Source organism: Porites lutea, chromosome 3 (genome assembly GCF_958299795.1).
Source record: "Porites lutea chromosome 3, jaPorLute2.1, whole genome shotgun sequence".
Classification (NCBI taxonomy): domain Eukaryota; kingdom Metazoa; phylum Cnidaria; class Anthozoa; order Scleractinia; family Poritidae; genus Porites; species Porites lutea.
Window position 1 is genome coordinate 2,162,880 of NC_133203.1, and position 17,204 is coordinate 2,180,083.

General features: G+C 41.1%; 2 protein-coding genes and 1 long non-coding RNA gene across 3 annotated transcripts in view; all 3 read left to right on the forward strand.

Annotated features, from left to right (window-relative positions):
• The first annotated feature begins 3,173 nt into the window (after positions 1 to 3,173).
• On the forward strand, positions 3,174 to 9,397 carry LOC140930056 (uncharacterized). Its single transcript, XM_073379713.1, has 7 exons — positions 3,174 to 3,360; positions 4,792 to 4,917; positions 6,268 to 6,393; positions 7,815 to 7,940; positions 8,333 to 8,449; positions 8,726 to 8,848; positions 9,330 to 9,397. The coding sequence occupies exons 1-7, from the start codon at positions 3,174 to 3,176 to the stop codon at positions 9,395 to 9,397; spliced, it is 873 nt and encodes a 290-aa protein (XP_073235814.1).
• Positions 9,398 to 9,744: 347 nt separating this feature from the next.
• On the forward strand, positions 9,745 to 11,811 carry LOC140930179 (uncharacterized). Its single transcript, XR_012164824.1, has 3 exons — positions 9,745 to 9,869; positions 10,878 to 11,003; positions 11,689 to 11,811. It is a non-coding gene; the product is annotated as an uncharacterized lncRNA (long non-coding RNA).
• A 140-nt stretch (positions 11,812 to 11,951) lies between these two features.
• Positions 11,952 to 17,204, forward strand: part of LOC140930057 (uncharacterized) — a 32,140-nt gene continuing 26,887 nt past the window's right edge. The window contains exons 1-13 of the mRNA XM_073379714.1: positions 11,952 to 11,961; positions 12,112 to 12,234; positions 12,428 to 12,550; positions 13,105 to 13,227; positions 13,902 to 14,015; positions 14,424 to 14,546; positions 14,852 to 14,971; positions 15,305 to 15,430; positions 15,737 to 15,859; positions 15,936 to 16,058; positions 16,155 to 16,322; positions 16,433 to 16,555; positions 17,068 to 17,189. Of these exons, the coding sequence (XP_073235815.1) occupies positions 11,952 to 11,961; positions 12,112 to 12,234; positions 12,428 to 12,550; positions 13,105 to 13,227; positions 13,902 to 14,015; positions 14,424 to 14,546; positions 14,852 to 14,971; positions 15,305 to 15,430; positions 15,737 to 15,859; positions 15,936 to 16,058; positions 16,155 to 16,322; positions 16,433 to 16,555; positions 17,068 to 17,189 (1,521 nt within the window). The remainder of the gene's footprint in view (positions 11,962 to 12,111; positions 12,235 to 12,427; positions 12,551 to 13,104; positions 13,228 to 13,901; positions 14,016 to 14,423; positions 14,547 to 14,851; positions 14,972 to 15,304; positions 15,431 to 15,736; positions 15,860 to 15,935; positions 16,059 to 16,154; positions 16,323 to 16,432; positions 16,556 to 17,067; positions 17,190 to 17,204) is intronic.

Sequence of the window (17,204 nt, forward strand, 5' to 3'; positions counted from 1 at the left end):
TGCACTGAACTCAATTTCCCTCATCCATTCAGACATTGATGAGTGTTCAATTCCTGAAACAAACACATGTCATCCCAACGCCTTATGTACTAATATGGAAGGATCCTATATCTGTCGATGCCTTAATGGATTTAAGGGCGATGGCCAAAACTGCACAGGTAAGCTAGCAAATTTGTGGAGGTTTTTTTTTATTCTCAGAGAAGTCATTTTAAATCAATAATCTATTATGTTGACCCTCTCAAACGCATAAGGTGTAATGATCCTTTTTTCAACGAAGCGCTTAATCAGTGAGGAAGGAGAATAATCGTCATGAGCACCTTCCAAGATTATTTCTTCTGAAGAATTGTTTCAAGTAAGGAATTGTGCAGAACAAAATCTCAAGCACATTTACAATAGTCTCCCATGCAGACGTTCCTTTGACTCGTGACGCAATCCTGGGGAAGGAACGCGTGAAGAACCCCTAAGAACGTCTGCGTGAGAGGCAAGATTTACATTTCGTTAAGCGAATCAGTTTGATCCAAACTCCCTTTGCGTAAACACAGAAGGATTGTTGCTTTACCATTGTTTGCTCAGACAGTACGTGATCTTTATTACAGATGTGGATGAGTGTGAAAGCGCCGAATCCAACGAGTGTCACTTTAATGCTTCATGTAACAACACTGAAGGGTCCTACACGTGTCGCTGTCTTGATGGATACCAGGGTGATGGAAAGAATTGCACAGGTAAGTATCACCTATCCTTGCCAGAGCTAACTTGTCAACAGTCTTATAAGGAAACCGCTGTTCTTTTTTTATTATCTAAGCTATCATCGCTGGCTGTTCTCCATCTTGTGGTCCAAAAGCGTTTTGTCAGGACAGTGATGGACGACCCGTTTGTGCCTGTAATCCTGGTTACCAAGGCAACGGATACAATTGCACAGGTTTGTCGGTTGATACATTTCCTCGCGTAAAGGTTCCTGTTATATTTGAGGACTGGGATTGGAAAGAAAAATTAACTTTTAGACGTTGAACGCTAGGGCACGAGATGGCGATCGGTAGGTTAGTGACATTTGTTCCTTCGGTTTGTCAAGACAACAACATTCTAAAATGCGAAGGTTGCCTTACGTGATTGTAGAGACGCTTTTTTATTTGGGGTTAGAAACTAATACTTCAGGGATTTCTCATTTTTTAGCCTTGAAGGTAGGAGATGGAAATTGGTAGTTAATTAAGGGTAATTCATTCTGTCAAGGCTTGGCTGGGGTTGTATAAGGAGGTTACCTTCAAAACTCACATCGTATCTCACCATCGCAGTCTCCAAAAAGACGCAACATGAGTTTTGCTCCTCTAACTTCCATAATATTCAGCTTTGAAATCAGTCATCAACATCATTATCATCCTCATGATCATTTTAAAATCCAGACGTTGATGAATGCCAAAGTGATGAACTAAACCAATGTGACACCAACGCTCTGTGTACCAACATTGAGGGATTCTACATCTGTCGTTGTCTCAGAGGATTTATAGGAGACGGCAGATTTTGTGCCGGTAAGATCGTCAACACTCATTTGCATATGTTAACAATTGTGTAACGCCACCCATACTTTATAATCCTCCATTTATACCTTCCAATTCTTTGTCTACATTTTCTGATTCATTCACGTCCCTTTCAAAGTTAGCCGGTATTTTATCTTTTATATTACTGAAAGAGTGGATATCATATCATATCTAAATTACTTCTTCGTTTTTGAATTAAGATAAAGATGAATGCGCCAGTCCTGAATCTAATGATTGCGGGCGCAATGCCCAGTGCATCAACACAAACGGCTCATATTCCTGCAGCTGTCAGACTGGTTACCGTGGCGATGGCATTAACTGTACAGGTAAAGTCTTGTTCCCTTCGGCATCTATCATTATTACAATTAATTTCAGATTTTGCGCTTGTTTGTGAAAGGATAGTCATAACAGTGTGTAAGAAAAAATTCCGCTAGTTCTGTTATAGGAAATCAAAGGGAAATGATTTACTCACAGGATAGGTTACAGCCTACGCTACAGACGAATCTAAACTTTCAATTAAGTCCGTCTGCGAGCGAGTCCCGAAATCCTTGTTCTGGGCCTTTAGCTGGGCTGTTAATAAAGCCATCGTCCGATTGACCTATCAGGTTGAAGTGAAATTCGAAACGCAGTTGCGATGATTTGTTGAGTCCGTTGGGGACCAAGATCAATGATCTCGGCGCTTATTTGCAAACGTTATTATCCGGTGTTAGGTTACGTCTACAGCTTAAGCAAGATATGAATCAGAGCAGTGCTCATAATGAGAATCGCACAGTGCATACTTACGGTTACATAGTATTAACAAACGATTCATCACCATTCAATCACGATGTTTTGTAAACCTTTTAGACGTTGATGAATGTGCAGATAATAAAACAGACAAGTGTGCCCCGAATGCCTTGTGTACGAACAGTGAAGGGTCATATGTCTGCCGCTGTCTCAAGGGATACGAAGGGGATGGTCGACGATGCGCAGGTAAGATTATCTGTGTTGACATATAAATGTTGCATTCATTTAATCTCTACCCTAGCCTGTTCCAGGCTCCAAGATAGTAATGTACACAGATCTTGAAACTGATGCGAAAACCGAGTGGGAGCTGGGGAGAGAGAAGGCATCGCCTTCTTCCCCAGACCACGCGCATCTTTTTTTTCGCCTGGCTTGTTTCCGCAACCTCCGACGTCCCTACCATCTGAGAGCCTAGAATAAGCTATATCTACCCCAAGCTTGCTGTCTTGGCATGGCAAGCACCATTTAAAAGCTTGTACTGTACCGGGAAATTTACACAAACTGAACTCTCCCTAAACTAGACTGCCATAACAGTTTGACAACCACGGCTTTATGCTTTCCATCTTGCCGTTTCAGCTATTATTTGCTGAATCTTACTTCCTAAAGCTTAAAGGCCCATGTTCACCCTAGATGCATTGCGCGCCCTGTACTCCAGAAAAAACATTTCGCGTAGTTGAAAATCGCTGCCTTTAGTGTGTAAAGTCAATCTTTGTTAATCTTCTACAGTTCGCTAAATCTGGTTTAAAAGAAAGTCTCAACGAGTTCTTTTGGTATTTTTCTTTACATCTTTTTGGATATTTTGGAATGGTATCGAGCCTTTTTGTTTCTGTGAGTGTTTGTTTCACTGCAGCACTTTCGATGGCGGCTCCATCGAAACGAACGGTTGGAAGCATGGTTGGAAGACCCCGTCGACGGGGGTCGCCGAAGTACATTCGTCTCCGTGAATCCACTTTTTTAATCCCTGGAGAGATGGGAAAGAAACTCTTGGTTGTAAATTCTACAGACAGCGTGTTTGCCGAGTTCCTTCTACATCGAATGTTCAATTGTAAACAAAGGTCCCGTTGAAATCAGTTGAAAGCAAAACAAGCGAGTCAATCTAACATGAACAATGCTTTATTTAATTTAACCTATGAAGCGAGTGATATCCTTAACGTAAACTTATCGTCTGGCGTATCACGATTAAAGCCGGCTCTAAAGTAGCGACAACTCTTATTAGCAAACCAATCCTTAGCAAAACCTAAAGAAAGTGTAATACAGCGATTACAGCGATTACAGACTGTATGCAGTGCTGATTCGGCGCTTTGCAAACACAACTTCTCGCTTATTCTTTCGAGAACACATACCTAAAAGCTTCCTAAGAATTAACACAAAATAATAAATTGAGGAATCAAAACATTTCACAGTCGAATCGGGCTTCAGGAAAACCTCACCTGGTGCTTAGACGTTTCGTAATTTATGACCTTCATTGTGTTCATCGGACTCAACAAGGCATCCATATGCATTCACTACCAGTTTAAATTTTGAGGTGCTTTCTGCGGTGACATTTAACGAAGTCGGCGATATATCTTCCTCCATTTGGAAAAGAATTAAAAGTCTTACTGGCCTCTTTGATACTGTCTCTCTAAGCTTAGGTCAAGCGTGAAAAAAGCTGCAATTGTAGTCTCCCTCGCAGTCGTTTTTAGTATCGTCACGCAACGCTCCACAAAGTGGAAGCCAATCAAAACACTGCATTTGACAAAAGAATCGTTTCAAAACAAAAACACAAGCGCGCAAAGCCGTTTGGGTGAACATGGGCCTTTAAGATATCCGTGTTCCTCAATTTGTCAAGACACCGGTGTTTAATCTTAATGTTAACCCTTGGAGTGGCGTGAAGTTTCAACAGTTTTCTGCCAGTTAATTCCAGGTTTAAAACGCGGTTTCTTGTTTCTAACTTAAAGCTATGAACTCATCGAATAAGGTGAAACAACAAACACTAAAATAAAACAAAATTCGCTTGGAATGACACTAGTATAATATGCAGAAGTAGAGGAATGTCTGTTTTTGTCTGTGTTTATTAATTGCGGGAGCCCATCTTCTAGCGCGTAGTCCCCAGCCATAATTACATAATTACTTTTATTATATGGAGGAGAGTGTTTTACTGGGAACTAAACCACTCGTAGATTCCATACGCCACTTCATCCGGGACCCGAGTGGCATATTTTCCGTATGTCACCTTTGTGAGTGTCGTATCGTTCAATGACGTCACGATTCCCGCCTTTTGCTTTTGTTGAATTGGTTTCTCCATGTAATAAAAAGAACATTACACGTTGGCTCGAAGATATGAATTTTATGTTCTCGTGGCAAGAACAATATCTCACTCGTTCGCTTCCCTCACTCGTGAGATATTGTTCTTGCCACTCGAACATAAAATTCATATCTTCTCGCCACCGTGTAATATCCTCTATGAATTACACCTCTTATCCTGACTTCTTCCTAGATATCAATGAATGTGCAAGTCGCGAAACAAACCAGTGCGACCCGAAAGCTTCATGTAATAACACTGAAGGATCCTACGCATGTCGTTGCCTTGATGGATACCAAGGAGATGGGAAAAACTGCACAGGTAAGTCATGTGTGTTACTTTGATTAGTTTGGGAGCTAGTTCGTACACACTTTAATCTACATCAAATATTAATTTACCATCATTTTTAACCGTGCGAACTTCGCAACAATGAAATACCACTTTCAACCACAAATCTAAGGTCTGATAATAAATCTGTTCCGTGAAGGTTAAGGGTGTTTCTACTGGTATTGGTTTTGGAATGGTTGCGCCGTTCATCTGATTAGAGGTACATGCTAGTTAAGTTGTCAAGTTTATTTAAAGAATACAGTTGTGTATGGCAGTCTTTGTATTGGAATAAGTATTTAGAGGCCGGTCAAAATGTAAAATAGTTGTTGGTAAATCAGAACCTGTATGACAAAATGAGGATTTAAAATGTTTCTACGCTTTCTGTTTCTTCAACGAAGACGTTGATGAGTGTGAGAGTGAAGTAAACGCTTGTCACGAGAACGCGCTCTGTTCCAACACAGCCGGAAGTTACGTGTGTAGGTGTATCCGGGGCTTTAAGGGCGATTGCAGGAATTGTGTGGGTAAGGACTCAGTAAGGAAAGAATTTCAAGTTCAAGTTCAAGTTCAAGTTTATTTAACACTTAGGATACACTGTATAACCATTGATCCTTGCCCGCAAAATAGACTAGCTAATCGAGGCGGGAAGGAAAAGTAAAAAATTACAGTAACAGGGTTGGAACATAATAAAGAAAACAGATACACAAACATCGACGTATTGAATTAGCAAAACAGTGAGTACACATATTTCAAAATAGGTAAATAAAACAATGTATGAATGAAATTAAACTGAAAATTTAATATTTACTAAATGTCTACTAAAGTACGCACGCCAATTTAAGTATCCTCCTGTATCAAATTATCCAGTAGCTGACTGTGTAGGGTATCTTTAAATTTATATTTAGGTAGAGCACGATCACTGTCGGGAATACTGTTCCATATCTTTGCACCAATTCTTGAAAAAGACTTGGCGAGAATTAACTTTTATTACCCTCGGCGGTATTTATAGCACTTATGCTAATGCCACCGAGCAAATGCTGAAACAAGTAATGTAAATCAAACATAACAGGGTTTAGAATCCCAGCTGGCCGGAGGCAAACCAGCTGACTATTTACAAGCACGGCCGGGGATTTGAACTCAGGACTACCGTGAACAAATCCAGCTAGCGGTCAGAGCAGGACTTGAACTAGGGGCCACCGAATTGCAAGTCCAGCGCTCTAACCGCTGCGCCATGCTACGACTCACTGCATATAGAATGACACAGTGTTCCTCTATTAATCTCTATTTTGTAAGTAGTCTCATTGAAAGTAAAGTTAAAATAAAGATTACGTTACTTTATCTAATCAGATATCGATGAATGCGCAAATCTTGGAGCAAACAGTTGCGACCAAAAAGCTTTATGTAACAACACTGAAGGGTCTTACACGTGTCGCTGTCTTGATGGATACCAGGGTGATGGTAAAAGCTGTTCAGGTAAATATTTGCATCCATCCCTAATCAGTAGCCTTGCAGGTCTTCCGGCCCCGGTTGTTAAAAACCACCGCCTGGTTAGCTCAGTTGGGAGAGCGCCGATCTGCTGAGCGGGAGGTCACGGGTTCGAACCCCGGCCGGACCATCACTCAGGGTCTTTAAAATAACTGAGAAGAAAGTGCTGCCTTTGTAATGACATCTGCAAACGGTTAGACTTTCTAGTCTTCTCGGATAAGGACGAAAAACCGTAGGTCCCGTCTCACAGCACTTATACTTATCTGGTTCTTGTGGGACGTTAAAGAACCCACACCACTGTTCGAAAAGAGTAGGGGACGTAGACCCCGGTGTTGTGGTCAACACGTCAACACTTCACACGTCACATCATTCACATCACGGGTTGGGTTGGTACCGTAAGCTCTTAAATGGACTGAGAGCGGCTGCCAGTGGCGCCTTGTATGCTGACGTCCGAGCTTACTGTTCACATGTTAAAGTATTATAAAGAGGGCACGTTTGTTGTCCTCTCATCCACGACTCTTCTTCTTCTTCTTCTTCTTCTAAATCGTTATCCAGTAGGTAAGTATTAGGAAAACGAATTGCGCTATCCAGTGGATAGAGATTTATCCGATGGATAGCATTATCCACCTTTTGAACAACTGGGGCCAGAACCTCTAATTTAATTAGACTACTTTGTTTCGCAGCTCTTTTTTTCGGGCTACGTTCCATTGTAAACTTTGTTTATTCCTCGTTTTCCCAACCAATCCCGTGAGGTCTTCCGAGAGCTGCTTGGTCACCCTCCCTAATAGTAGACTCTTTTGTAGTACTGAGGCTACTTTCACCTGGTACCGGTCGACCGGTCGAAAATTCGTGCGGTTAGGTGTGTTCTGTTCGCACAGAACCACGCTAACCGTACGAAAATTTGAACGCTAAAATCAAGGTCAAATTTTTTATCGGTACGGTCGAAAAATTGAACGGCAAGGTGTGAACACCGTGACCGGCGAAATTTTTTGCTCCATAAATGCGTGGCTGCATGGATGCGTGGTTGCTCAGCTGGAGAAAGAGAGGAAAAGTGCAAACAGATATTGCGAGCATAGATTTACGAGTTGTGTTATTACTCGCTTTGCTTGGAAATATTACGGTTCGACAGTTCCGTGTGAACAGCGCAAAAACGGTTCCGTTCAGCCGGTCAAAAATTCGACCGGTACCGTGAGAACGTGGCCTGAAGCAAATAAAACCTTTGGCCATCGACCAAACGATGCTCCAGCTAAAGTGCTTTTTACTTTATTTATGTCCTGGTTGCGGAGCATTAATTTTCTATTATTTATGAAAGCAAATACGGACATTTCATATTTTTGTCCGAAACGTGCAAGGACATGTAAGGCTATTCTGCCCCCCTTTGATCCAACGACTGTCCTCAATTGTTTCAGATATCGACGAGTGTTTAAGCGCTGAAACAAACGAATGCCACACAAATGCTTCCTGCAACAACACCAATGGATCGTACACTTGCATATGTCTTGAAGGATATCAGGGCGACGGGAAAAACTGCACAGGTCTGTCGTATGTATCATTAGCCCTATAAGCAATAAATCAACAGTAACTGCTAAAAGTAACTGTTTTGTTATTATTATTATTATTATTATTATTATTGTTGTTGTTATTATTAAAGTTACTATCATTATTATCATCATCATCATCATCATTATTATTATTATTATTATTATTTTATTATTATTATTATTTTATTATTTTTATGATCACCATCATAATCATTGTTAATATTATTATTACCATTATTAGTAGTAGTAGTAGTAGTAGTAGTGGCAGCAGCAGTAATGTTACGGTCATTGTCATCATCCTTATCATTATTATTATTATTTTATTATTATTATTATCATCACCATCATCACCATTGTTAGCATTATTATTGTTGTTTTTGGTTTAGCTATCATCACTGGCTGTTCTCCATCTTGTGGTCCAAACGCATTTTGTCAGGACAGTGATGGACGTCCCGTTTGTGCCTGCAATCCTGGTTACCAAGGCAACGGTTATAACTGCGAAGGTTTGTTCAACTCACCATATTCACGAAGACCATAGTGCACCTTATTACCACCAAAATTTTGCATAACCATCGTTTACAGTTTGTCAGTCGAGAAATGAGAAATGAGAAATCGAAGACAATAGTTACGCAAAATGTTTTTTGAGGGGGCCGAGGGGGTAAACAAGGTTCTTCGTGGTCTATGTGAAAATGGTAAATTCATTTGTGAAGCGCTCATGTCTCGCCACTATTAAGATATGATTATAAACGCTTCTAAAATATTCATCGTTCCTTTCGCAGACGTGGACGAATGCGAGGACAGAGAAAACCGTTGCAACGAGAATGCACTTTGTTCAAACACGCCGGGAAGTTACGTTTGCAGGTGCATCCGGGGTTTTGAAGGCGACGGCGTGACATGCGTTGGTAGGTCATTGCGTTACGCGAATTTAAAGTTAGCTCCCAAGCGGTCGTCTTTTTACTTTCCTCAGAGCCACGCACGGCGAGCAAAAGCGTAATATTATGCAAAGACAGTCCCATACAAATTAATGGTTGAAAGGAAGAGAGATTGGGCGGAGAGAGGAGGAAGGTCGTCGCTCGGGCTTCCGCTCTTGTTCTACGCGGCCTCGCCGCTCGCCCCTCGCATGGTCTCTGTCTATGACTCAAAAAAAAAAAAGAATAAGAGACTGCTCGCAGTCTACCTTAAAGTCTTTGGTGACGTGGCATAATTTGTTTTCATTCACCGAACAGATCGAGACGAATGTAAGGAGAAGAGCGACACATGCGCAGAAAATGAAACGTGCGTGAACACAGCTGGATCCTACACTTGCAACTGTGGCCCGGGGTATACCGGAGAGTCAGGAAATTGTCAAGGTATCAATTTTCAATGGTTTTTGTTTCCTTTAAGAAGGTGAAATGATGGCTCTCAGCCTATTTTCTTTTCCAGCTTTCACGGCCATCTACATCAAAGTTTAGGTGGACATTATAGACTTAGACCTTTCCTGCATTCCTCTCCAGTGAGCAAGCATAACAAAATAAGGTCGAAGCTTGGGTGGACAATTTGATATAAATCACTGTTTTTTGTCCACCCAAGCCTCGAGTTGGTGTCTTTGTTTACAGAAGTTCGGGAAAGGTCTATCAAAACAAGAAGTTTTCGTTTACGAGAAATTGCAACACAGGCCACACGGTATTTTGTCTCGTAAATGACCTCGTAAAAGGTTCGAAATCGGCATGGGGACATTTAACAATGTCGTCCGTTATCCACGGTAAATAATAAGCCTCCTTCATCGATCGTGCATGTGACGAACCTCTTACTTTCTTGTAGATGTTGACGAGTGTTCTACAGGAGAAGCGGATTGTCACACGAACGCTCTATGTTCAAATACAGTTGGGCTGTATGTTTGTCGATGTATACGGGGTTATGAAGGAGATGGCAAGTCCTGTACAGGTTGGCTATAGTATTTCAGGGTTAAATTGTATCTAAATTGTATTATCATCATAGTTGCAACTGTTATCCCGTCAGCTACTGAGGAGTCGATAAAGTTTAAAGGCCAGTAGGCCATTTTACAGTTAAGGATGGAAGCGAGGCTGGAGTTGACCTTGTTTTGATACAAACCTTCCTGTTTTGTTATGTAAATCAAGTAATTCTTATGCTAACTAGTATTTTTCAAGGACAATTTCCATAACAAAGCGAAGGAGGTTTGTATCAAAACAAGGTCACCGTCAGCCTCACATTCACTCAAAGGCTAGGGTACTAAGTCCAAGACTGTAAAGTGGTCTATTAAGTTGCCGATAACATTTTAAAAAAATGAAAGTAACAATTGTTTGTGTCACCAAGATGACTATTTTCGGAGGGAATATCCCACTTCCTGCGTGGTTGCCACAGCATTTTAGTAAAACCAATTTGTCCTCAAGGAACGTTAAATTGTGGCAAGAAGAGGTAACGTATTTGGACCACATGAATTTGGGCTATGTTGACTGCCGTCATCGCAATAATTAGCATAAAATTTCTCCTTGCCAATGCGTGGTCTGGTAAAAAGATCATGAGAATTCAAAACTGAATAACAAGAGTCAGTTGAATGGTTCACCAGTAAAGCGAACAAACGATACGGGAAATGAGATGCAGGAAATGTTTGCACAGAGGAAGCGGTCAGACGATGTCATTTAGGGGCCATAGTCCTGAAAGAAACGGCATAAGCAATCCCTCCAAATAAGCGCCCCCTCATCCTTCGAATTGCTGCTTCCCTCTCGAGTCAGGAAATTAGTACGCACCCCTACTATGGCTGGCTTTTCCATTAGAATGACTGTGCAATAGGTATCGCCCTGATAAAGAGGTACCTATGAGTAGGTTAACTCGAAAAGCGCCATTCTGTTTGCAATTCTGTTAACATTGTAATTTAATGGCCCACAAGCGTCCGTGGTTGTCTTTTATTATTTTTCACCATTCTGTCCATAGACCGTAATGAGTGTAAAGACGGCTCAGCCAGTTGCCCTGCAAACTCAGACTGCTTAAATACCAGAGGATCCTATAGCTGTAGATGCAGTGAAGGTTATACACAGAATGAACTTGGTCTTTGTACAGGTTTGTTTCTTCCTGTGTGTTACTCCGCCTTATTCTCGTTGCATCAAAAACTAAAGGAATAGTGCTCCAGGCGCACATTAACTGGAAAAAGTCTCTTAAAACGGACTATATTGAAGTTGTGCTTGAAGCAGATCGGTGTTGTGTCAAGGAGCAGTTTGTGACTGTTTTTCCCAGTTTCCTCGCAACCGCCAAAGGGCCCACTGAAGAAGCCATAGCGTCTTCCAGAATAGTCCTATAGTTTAATTGACCCTTCCACGGGTTTTTCAACTTTTGTCTGTGATTAGTTAAGAAAAATCCGGCAACATGGCTAAAGAGAACGTCTTAAAATCAATAAAGTTGCCAAGTTTGAAAGTCATCTATTGAAAACTAACGCGAAGATACTGCTCCGCAAAGTTGATGAATTTTACAGACGTTTGTATGGTTGATTGACAAATTCGTGCCCCCCCCCCAAAAAAAAAATATGTTTGTGTGTGTACTTTTTTAAAGCAAATATTGACGTGTAGTAAAAGTTTTACTCGTTGTCCTGTAATTAATTGCTCATAACTCACGTGGCAACACTGAAGCAAGTCATTGATGATGACGACTGAGATACAACCGAAGGCTTCAATGCTTTGACGTAACGGTACCTTGAGACAAGTGTGATTGTACATTGTACATTCATAGTAATATCTTTCCCGTGTTTTAGATTTGGACGAGTGTACCGCTGGAATCACAGATTGCGATCCCAATGCTTACTGTACTAACATTGTGGGCTCATATAACTGCACCTGTCAGCCTGGATATACGGGGAATGGAACAACTTGTACTGGTGTGTTATTCCTTTATCTTGCTCACCAACCATCAGACCCTAAAAACATACCAAAGTAACTTTACTTAGAGAGGGTGGTACGTGAGGGTGACAAAGGCCAAATTTTGTCGCCACCGTAAAATAAATGGCTTGAGAACATAATGATATTTTGTCTTACCGTCGACAAATAGGCGACCGATCGATTGTCAAGCGTACTGGTGATCAAAGCAGACTGCTGGACTCTCACCATAATAGTATTATTTTTTACGTTTTCTTGCGTTTTACTTTCTGTTTCCTGTAACTGCCTTTATTTTACCCCAGACGTTAACGAGTGTGCAGATGAATCATCTGACTGTGACGTCAATGCCGAATGTGTGAACGTGCCAGGCTCTTTTAACTGTTCTTGTGAAGCCGGTTTCACCGGAAATGGAACAATTTGCCAAGGTTTGTGAAATTAAACAGTAGATCAATGTATCTAACGAACAATATACCTTCTTGCTTATACATTGGCCTTGTCATTGTATAAAGTTTTCTTGAAAAATTTGCGATAGAAAATCAGTCAGTTACTTCATTTTAATGCGGGAAGCTATCATTAGACTAAATTATGTATTTCTCTCATGCTAATTAATTGACGTAGACATTGACGAATGTGCAGCTGATGAATTCGTATGCGATGTGAATGCAAACTGTTCCAACACTGATGGCTCATACAACTGCATCTGCAAACCTGGATTTACTGGAAATGGTACCAGTTGTACAGGTCGGTGTACTATTGGAGACCTTACGATTTGAGGACGAACAGGAATAAGAGGATGAGATTTACCCTAAAATTTTTTCGTGTATTCTTAAATATATATAACCCCGGATAACTTCATGGTAGTTTTTGTCTCCATAAACTTTGGCACTCCCGAACACAAGATGATAAACCTTCTAACCGTCGATCCCATAGTATAATGACGATGACTATTCCGTTTTCCCGCCAAAATGACGCGGGTTCACGCACGCGCACTTCTTAGTATTAAGAAATTCTTGTCCTCGTAGTCGCTCTCGTCTTAGAATCCTTAGGTCTTTATTAAAAAAATAGGATCCCTCTCTAATGTCTCAGAACAGTATTTTCGCGTCTAGTATGTGTGACTCATCTTATGTTAACAGAGTATCTCCCCTTTTTAAATTAAACTGTTATAGCTTTAAAAGGTATGCGGTTGCTTGAGTCCCGCCGTTACAGTAAATTGTGCTAGCCAACTCCAAACGTTTGATACTGTTGCTTCTAAAGGATAGTTTTGACTAGTCTTCATTTCTGTTTTCCTTCTGCAGACCTTGATGAATGCACCGCTGGTATCACCGACTGTGACAGTAATGCTTATTGCACCAACACTGCTGGCTCATATAACTGCACTTGTCAGCCTGGTTATGCAGGAAATGGAACAACTTGCACTGGTGTGTGACCAAATATAAGTTTACATACACGACTCCACTCGAGAAAAAAGTGCTCTTTTGAGATATACGTCAATTTAAACAAGGAAAACACGAGGAAACGTTTTAATCTTTATGCGATTTCCTAAACCTTGATTCTGTCCTCTGCACTCGTCTTGCAGAAAATACAAACCTGACACTGACGATGTTGCACCCAACCCTTTGTTAATTTAACTTGGTTTTATTACTGCAGTCCGGGGGGTACTCAACGAAGTTCTGTAGGGGAAGGCTCCACCCCGAGGTCCCACCCCTTACACTTTTATATACCATTCTTGACAGAAAAGGTACCTTTTTCGCATATCTTCTGCTGATAAATGGCACTCCTCTCACATACTTAGTTTAGAACACCGCATCCCTTTTAACTGCTGTAAATGCGCCTTCTTTTTAATACGAATAAAGCAGTAAACCAACAGGTTTTCTTGTTTCTTTCACAACCGTAAAATGTGTCGCCTGTTAGCCCTTTTTGGTCCTTTTGCAAACCGAAATGACAATTTTCCCTACCCTTTTTATATACGTCAACTAGTGAAATCCCTACCTTTTCATATACCTGAAAAGGTACCCCTTTTGGGTGGGACCTCCCCATATGGGCCCTTATAGGGAGTACCTCCCGGGACTATAGTGGACTCATTTACTTGCAGCTTTAGGTATTTGTGACAGACCATGCTCTGAGACTGAGGAATGCCTAGAAGTCGACGGAAAATATCAGTGTACTTGCAAGGCTGGATTTGCACGTCTTGGCGATGTTTGTTTAGGTATTTGAAAATGCATTCGTTGAAATCTCTATTCCTGTGAAATATCTGGCTCAACTTGTGATAGCCATCGTATTGGCTGACTCATCGACTGATCTTCAGAATGTCTTGTTGACTTATTGACTGGCTATGTCAGCGACTGCCTGAGTGACTGAACGATTGTCTCGCAACGATTGTTTTGCAACGTCCAGAAAACTAAGTTGGGGATTTTCTTAAATAAGGGATCTTAGTTAGGCTTAACGCATTATACATGTGGTTAGGGCTTGTGAGGACTGACTGGCCTGTCGCACTGGCTGACTGGTGGGCTCAGCAAAAGAGACGGACTAACCATGGGCTAGCTGAACTACTACTAAGTAACATTCAACTGTTTCTACCAGTATAGTATACAATTTGTTTTTCTTTATCACGCAGATGTTAACGAATGTGAAGCTGGCACAGCCGACTGTCATGATAATGCGGACTGTGCAAACACAAAGGGCTCATATAATTGTAGTTGTAAAAGTGGATTTACAGGAAATGGAACCAATTGCACCGGTAAGAAGGGTCACTGAGCATCCCTTGTTTACTGTGTTTAAAAAACAAGGGCACGACAGAAAGAGAAGGACATTATTTTTCTGATCAAAATTTACATATTGTAGTGTGTCTTATTTAGTGAGCGTTCTCTATCCTTTTAAAGTCCATCTAGAACTTCTTCGCTGACAGTTTTTACAATTACTTGTCACTTTTAGATAGTAATGAAGGCTCAGACGACTGATGATAAATTCAGACTTGACACACATAGGAATTCTAATTTTATTTTTTCTTACGTTTTTTGTTCGTTTATTCACTATTTACCCCAGACGTTGACGAGTGTGCAGCTGAATCATCTGAATGTGACGTCAATGCCGAGTGTGTGAACGTACCGGGTTCTTTTAACTGCACTTGTAAAGCCGGTTTTACCGGAAATGGAACAATATGCACAGATTTGTAGAATGAAACAATTGGTTAGACCAGTCGTAAAAACCATCAATTATGTCCCTTTTACTAAAAAAAATGCACTTAGTTGAAATTAGTGATAAAAATGCGTAAAAAAGTAACTTCAACATTATATTGGCGTTTCCATTGTATATGACTCAAAATTTCTCATGGGTCTACAGAGACTGAAGTCAGGCTTGAGGCATGGGAAAATAGTGGGTATAAAGACTGACTGAATGTTGGTAGGCTCAGCGACATATGGACTGACCATGGACTGGCTGAAGTAACATTCAACTGTTTCTAACAGTACGGTATACTATTTGTTGTTTTTTATCACGCAGACGTTAACGAATGTGAAGCTGGTACATCCGACTGTGATGACAATTCGGACTGTGTAAACACAGAGGGGTCATATAACTGTAGTTGTAATACTGGATTTACAGGAAATGGAACCAATTGCAGGGGTAAGGAGAAGACTGAAAGCTCATGGGTAACTAAACAATCAGCGATCCATATTAGCGTTAACTCTCAAATGTACGAGGTGTGTTGGGGGCGAGGCTGGTTTCTGATTGGTCAGTGAAATTAGAAATGATGAAAAAAGGGTTCTTTTTTAACATATGTACGAAAGACACTGCAATGAATAAAAGTGAACATTATTACCTTCTCTTCTACTGAAAATTAAAACGTACAACTTTCTGTCCAGTTGCCTTAGATATGAAGTGACACTAAACTTTAAAATGATAGTAACTAGTTCAACTATCTCTCGCCAGATATTGATGAGTGTTCCGAGGAAATGGGAGCATGTGATGCAAATACGGACTGTGCCAACACTGAGGGTTCTTTTACGTGTACCTGTAGACAGGGATTCACTGGGGATGGAATAGCTTGTGAAGGTATATCAGCAATAAAACTTAGTAATGAAAGGTTACATCAGCTTAGACCTATTTTATTTTCATTTCTTTACCTCAGATATTGATGAGTGTTCTGCAGATTCAAGGTCATGTGATGATAACGCAGATTGTACCAATACTAACGGCTCTTACAGCTGTACCTGTAAACTGGGTTTCACTGGTGATGGAACGACTTGTCAAGGTACATAAAATATCTACAAACAACATTCATGCACTGCATCCTTGAAGAATTAAAGCCACTCGTGAGTGAATTGTATGCTTTTGAATCATCTGACAGATATCGATGAGTGCTCTGGCGATTCCAGTGCATGTGATAAAAATGCTCGATGCATCAATTCTGAAGGTTCTTTCAGCTGTACTTGTGAACAGGGATACTCTGGAAGTGGCACAATATGTAAAGGCACATGCAAGCAAGGGTTCACCGGAGATGGAAAAACGTGCCAAGGTAAACCTTTTGTCAGCAGAAGACTGACTAGGCATGTTTTGGTATTTGCTCTTGTGAGTACACTTCATTGCACGACCATGGAGATAAATGTTATCCTTATCTTACACTAGATATCGACGAGTGTTCTGCGGATCCCAATCTTTGCGATAAAAATGCTGCATGTACCAACAGTGACGGTTCTTATAATTGTACTTGTAAACAGGGATTCAGTGGGAATGGAGCGACTTGTAATGGTAAGTGATTAGCTTGGATCCTCTACCAGTTATTTTATTAACACGTAAGTTATGTGGCAACTTACTCTTTGTCTCTGAGTACCAGCTAGTTCTGCATTATTTATTTACCAGCTTTTCTGGACACAGGCCTGCCCAGAGGAATGTGCACGAACGGGACTCAGGTCCCATGCGAGGTGCCATTTCTCCAATCCCGCAACCCGTAAAGGTTGGCCACACCACCGGGGTCTACGACCCCTACTCTTTTCGAATAGTGATGTGAGTTCTTTTACGTCCCACAAGAACAAATTAGTGAAAGTGCTGTGAGACGGGACCTACGGTTTTTCGTCCTTATCCGAGAAGGCTAGAAAGTCTTACCATTTGCAGATGTAATTACAAGAGAGCACTTTCTTCTACATTATTTAAAGACCCTGAGTGTTGGTCCGGCCGGGGTTTGAACCCACGACCTCCCGCTCGGCAGACCGGCGCTCTCCCACCTGAGCTAACCAGACAGCGGTTCATTTCTTTCCTTACAGACATTGATGAGTGTTCTGCGAATCCCAGTCTTTGTGATGTAAATGCAAATTGCACCAATAGTAACGGTTCTTACAGTTGCACTTGTAAACAGGGATTTACTGGAGATGGAGCAACATGTAATGATAAGGGAATAGCT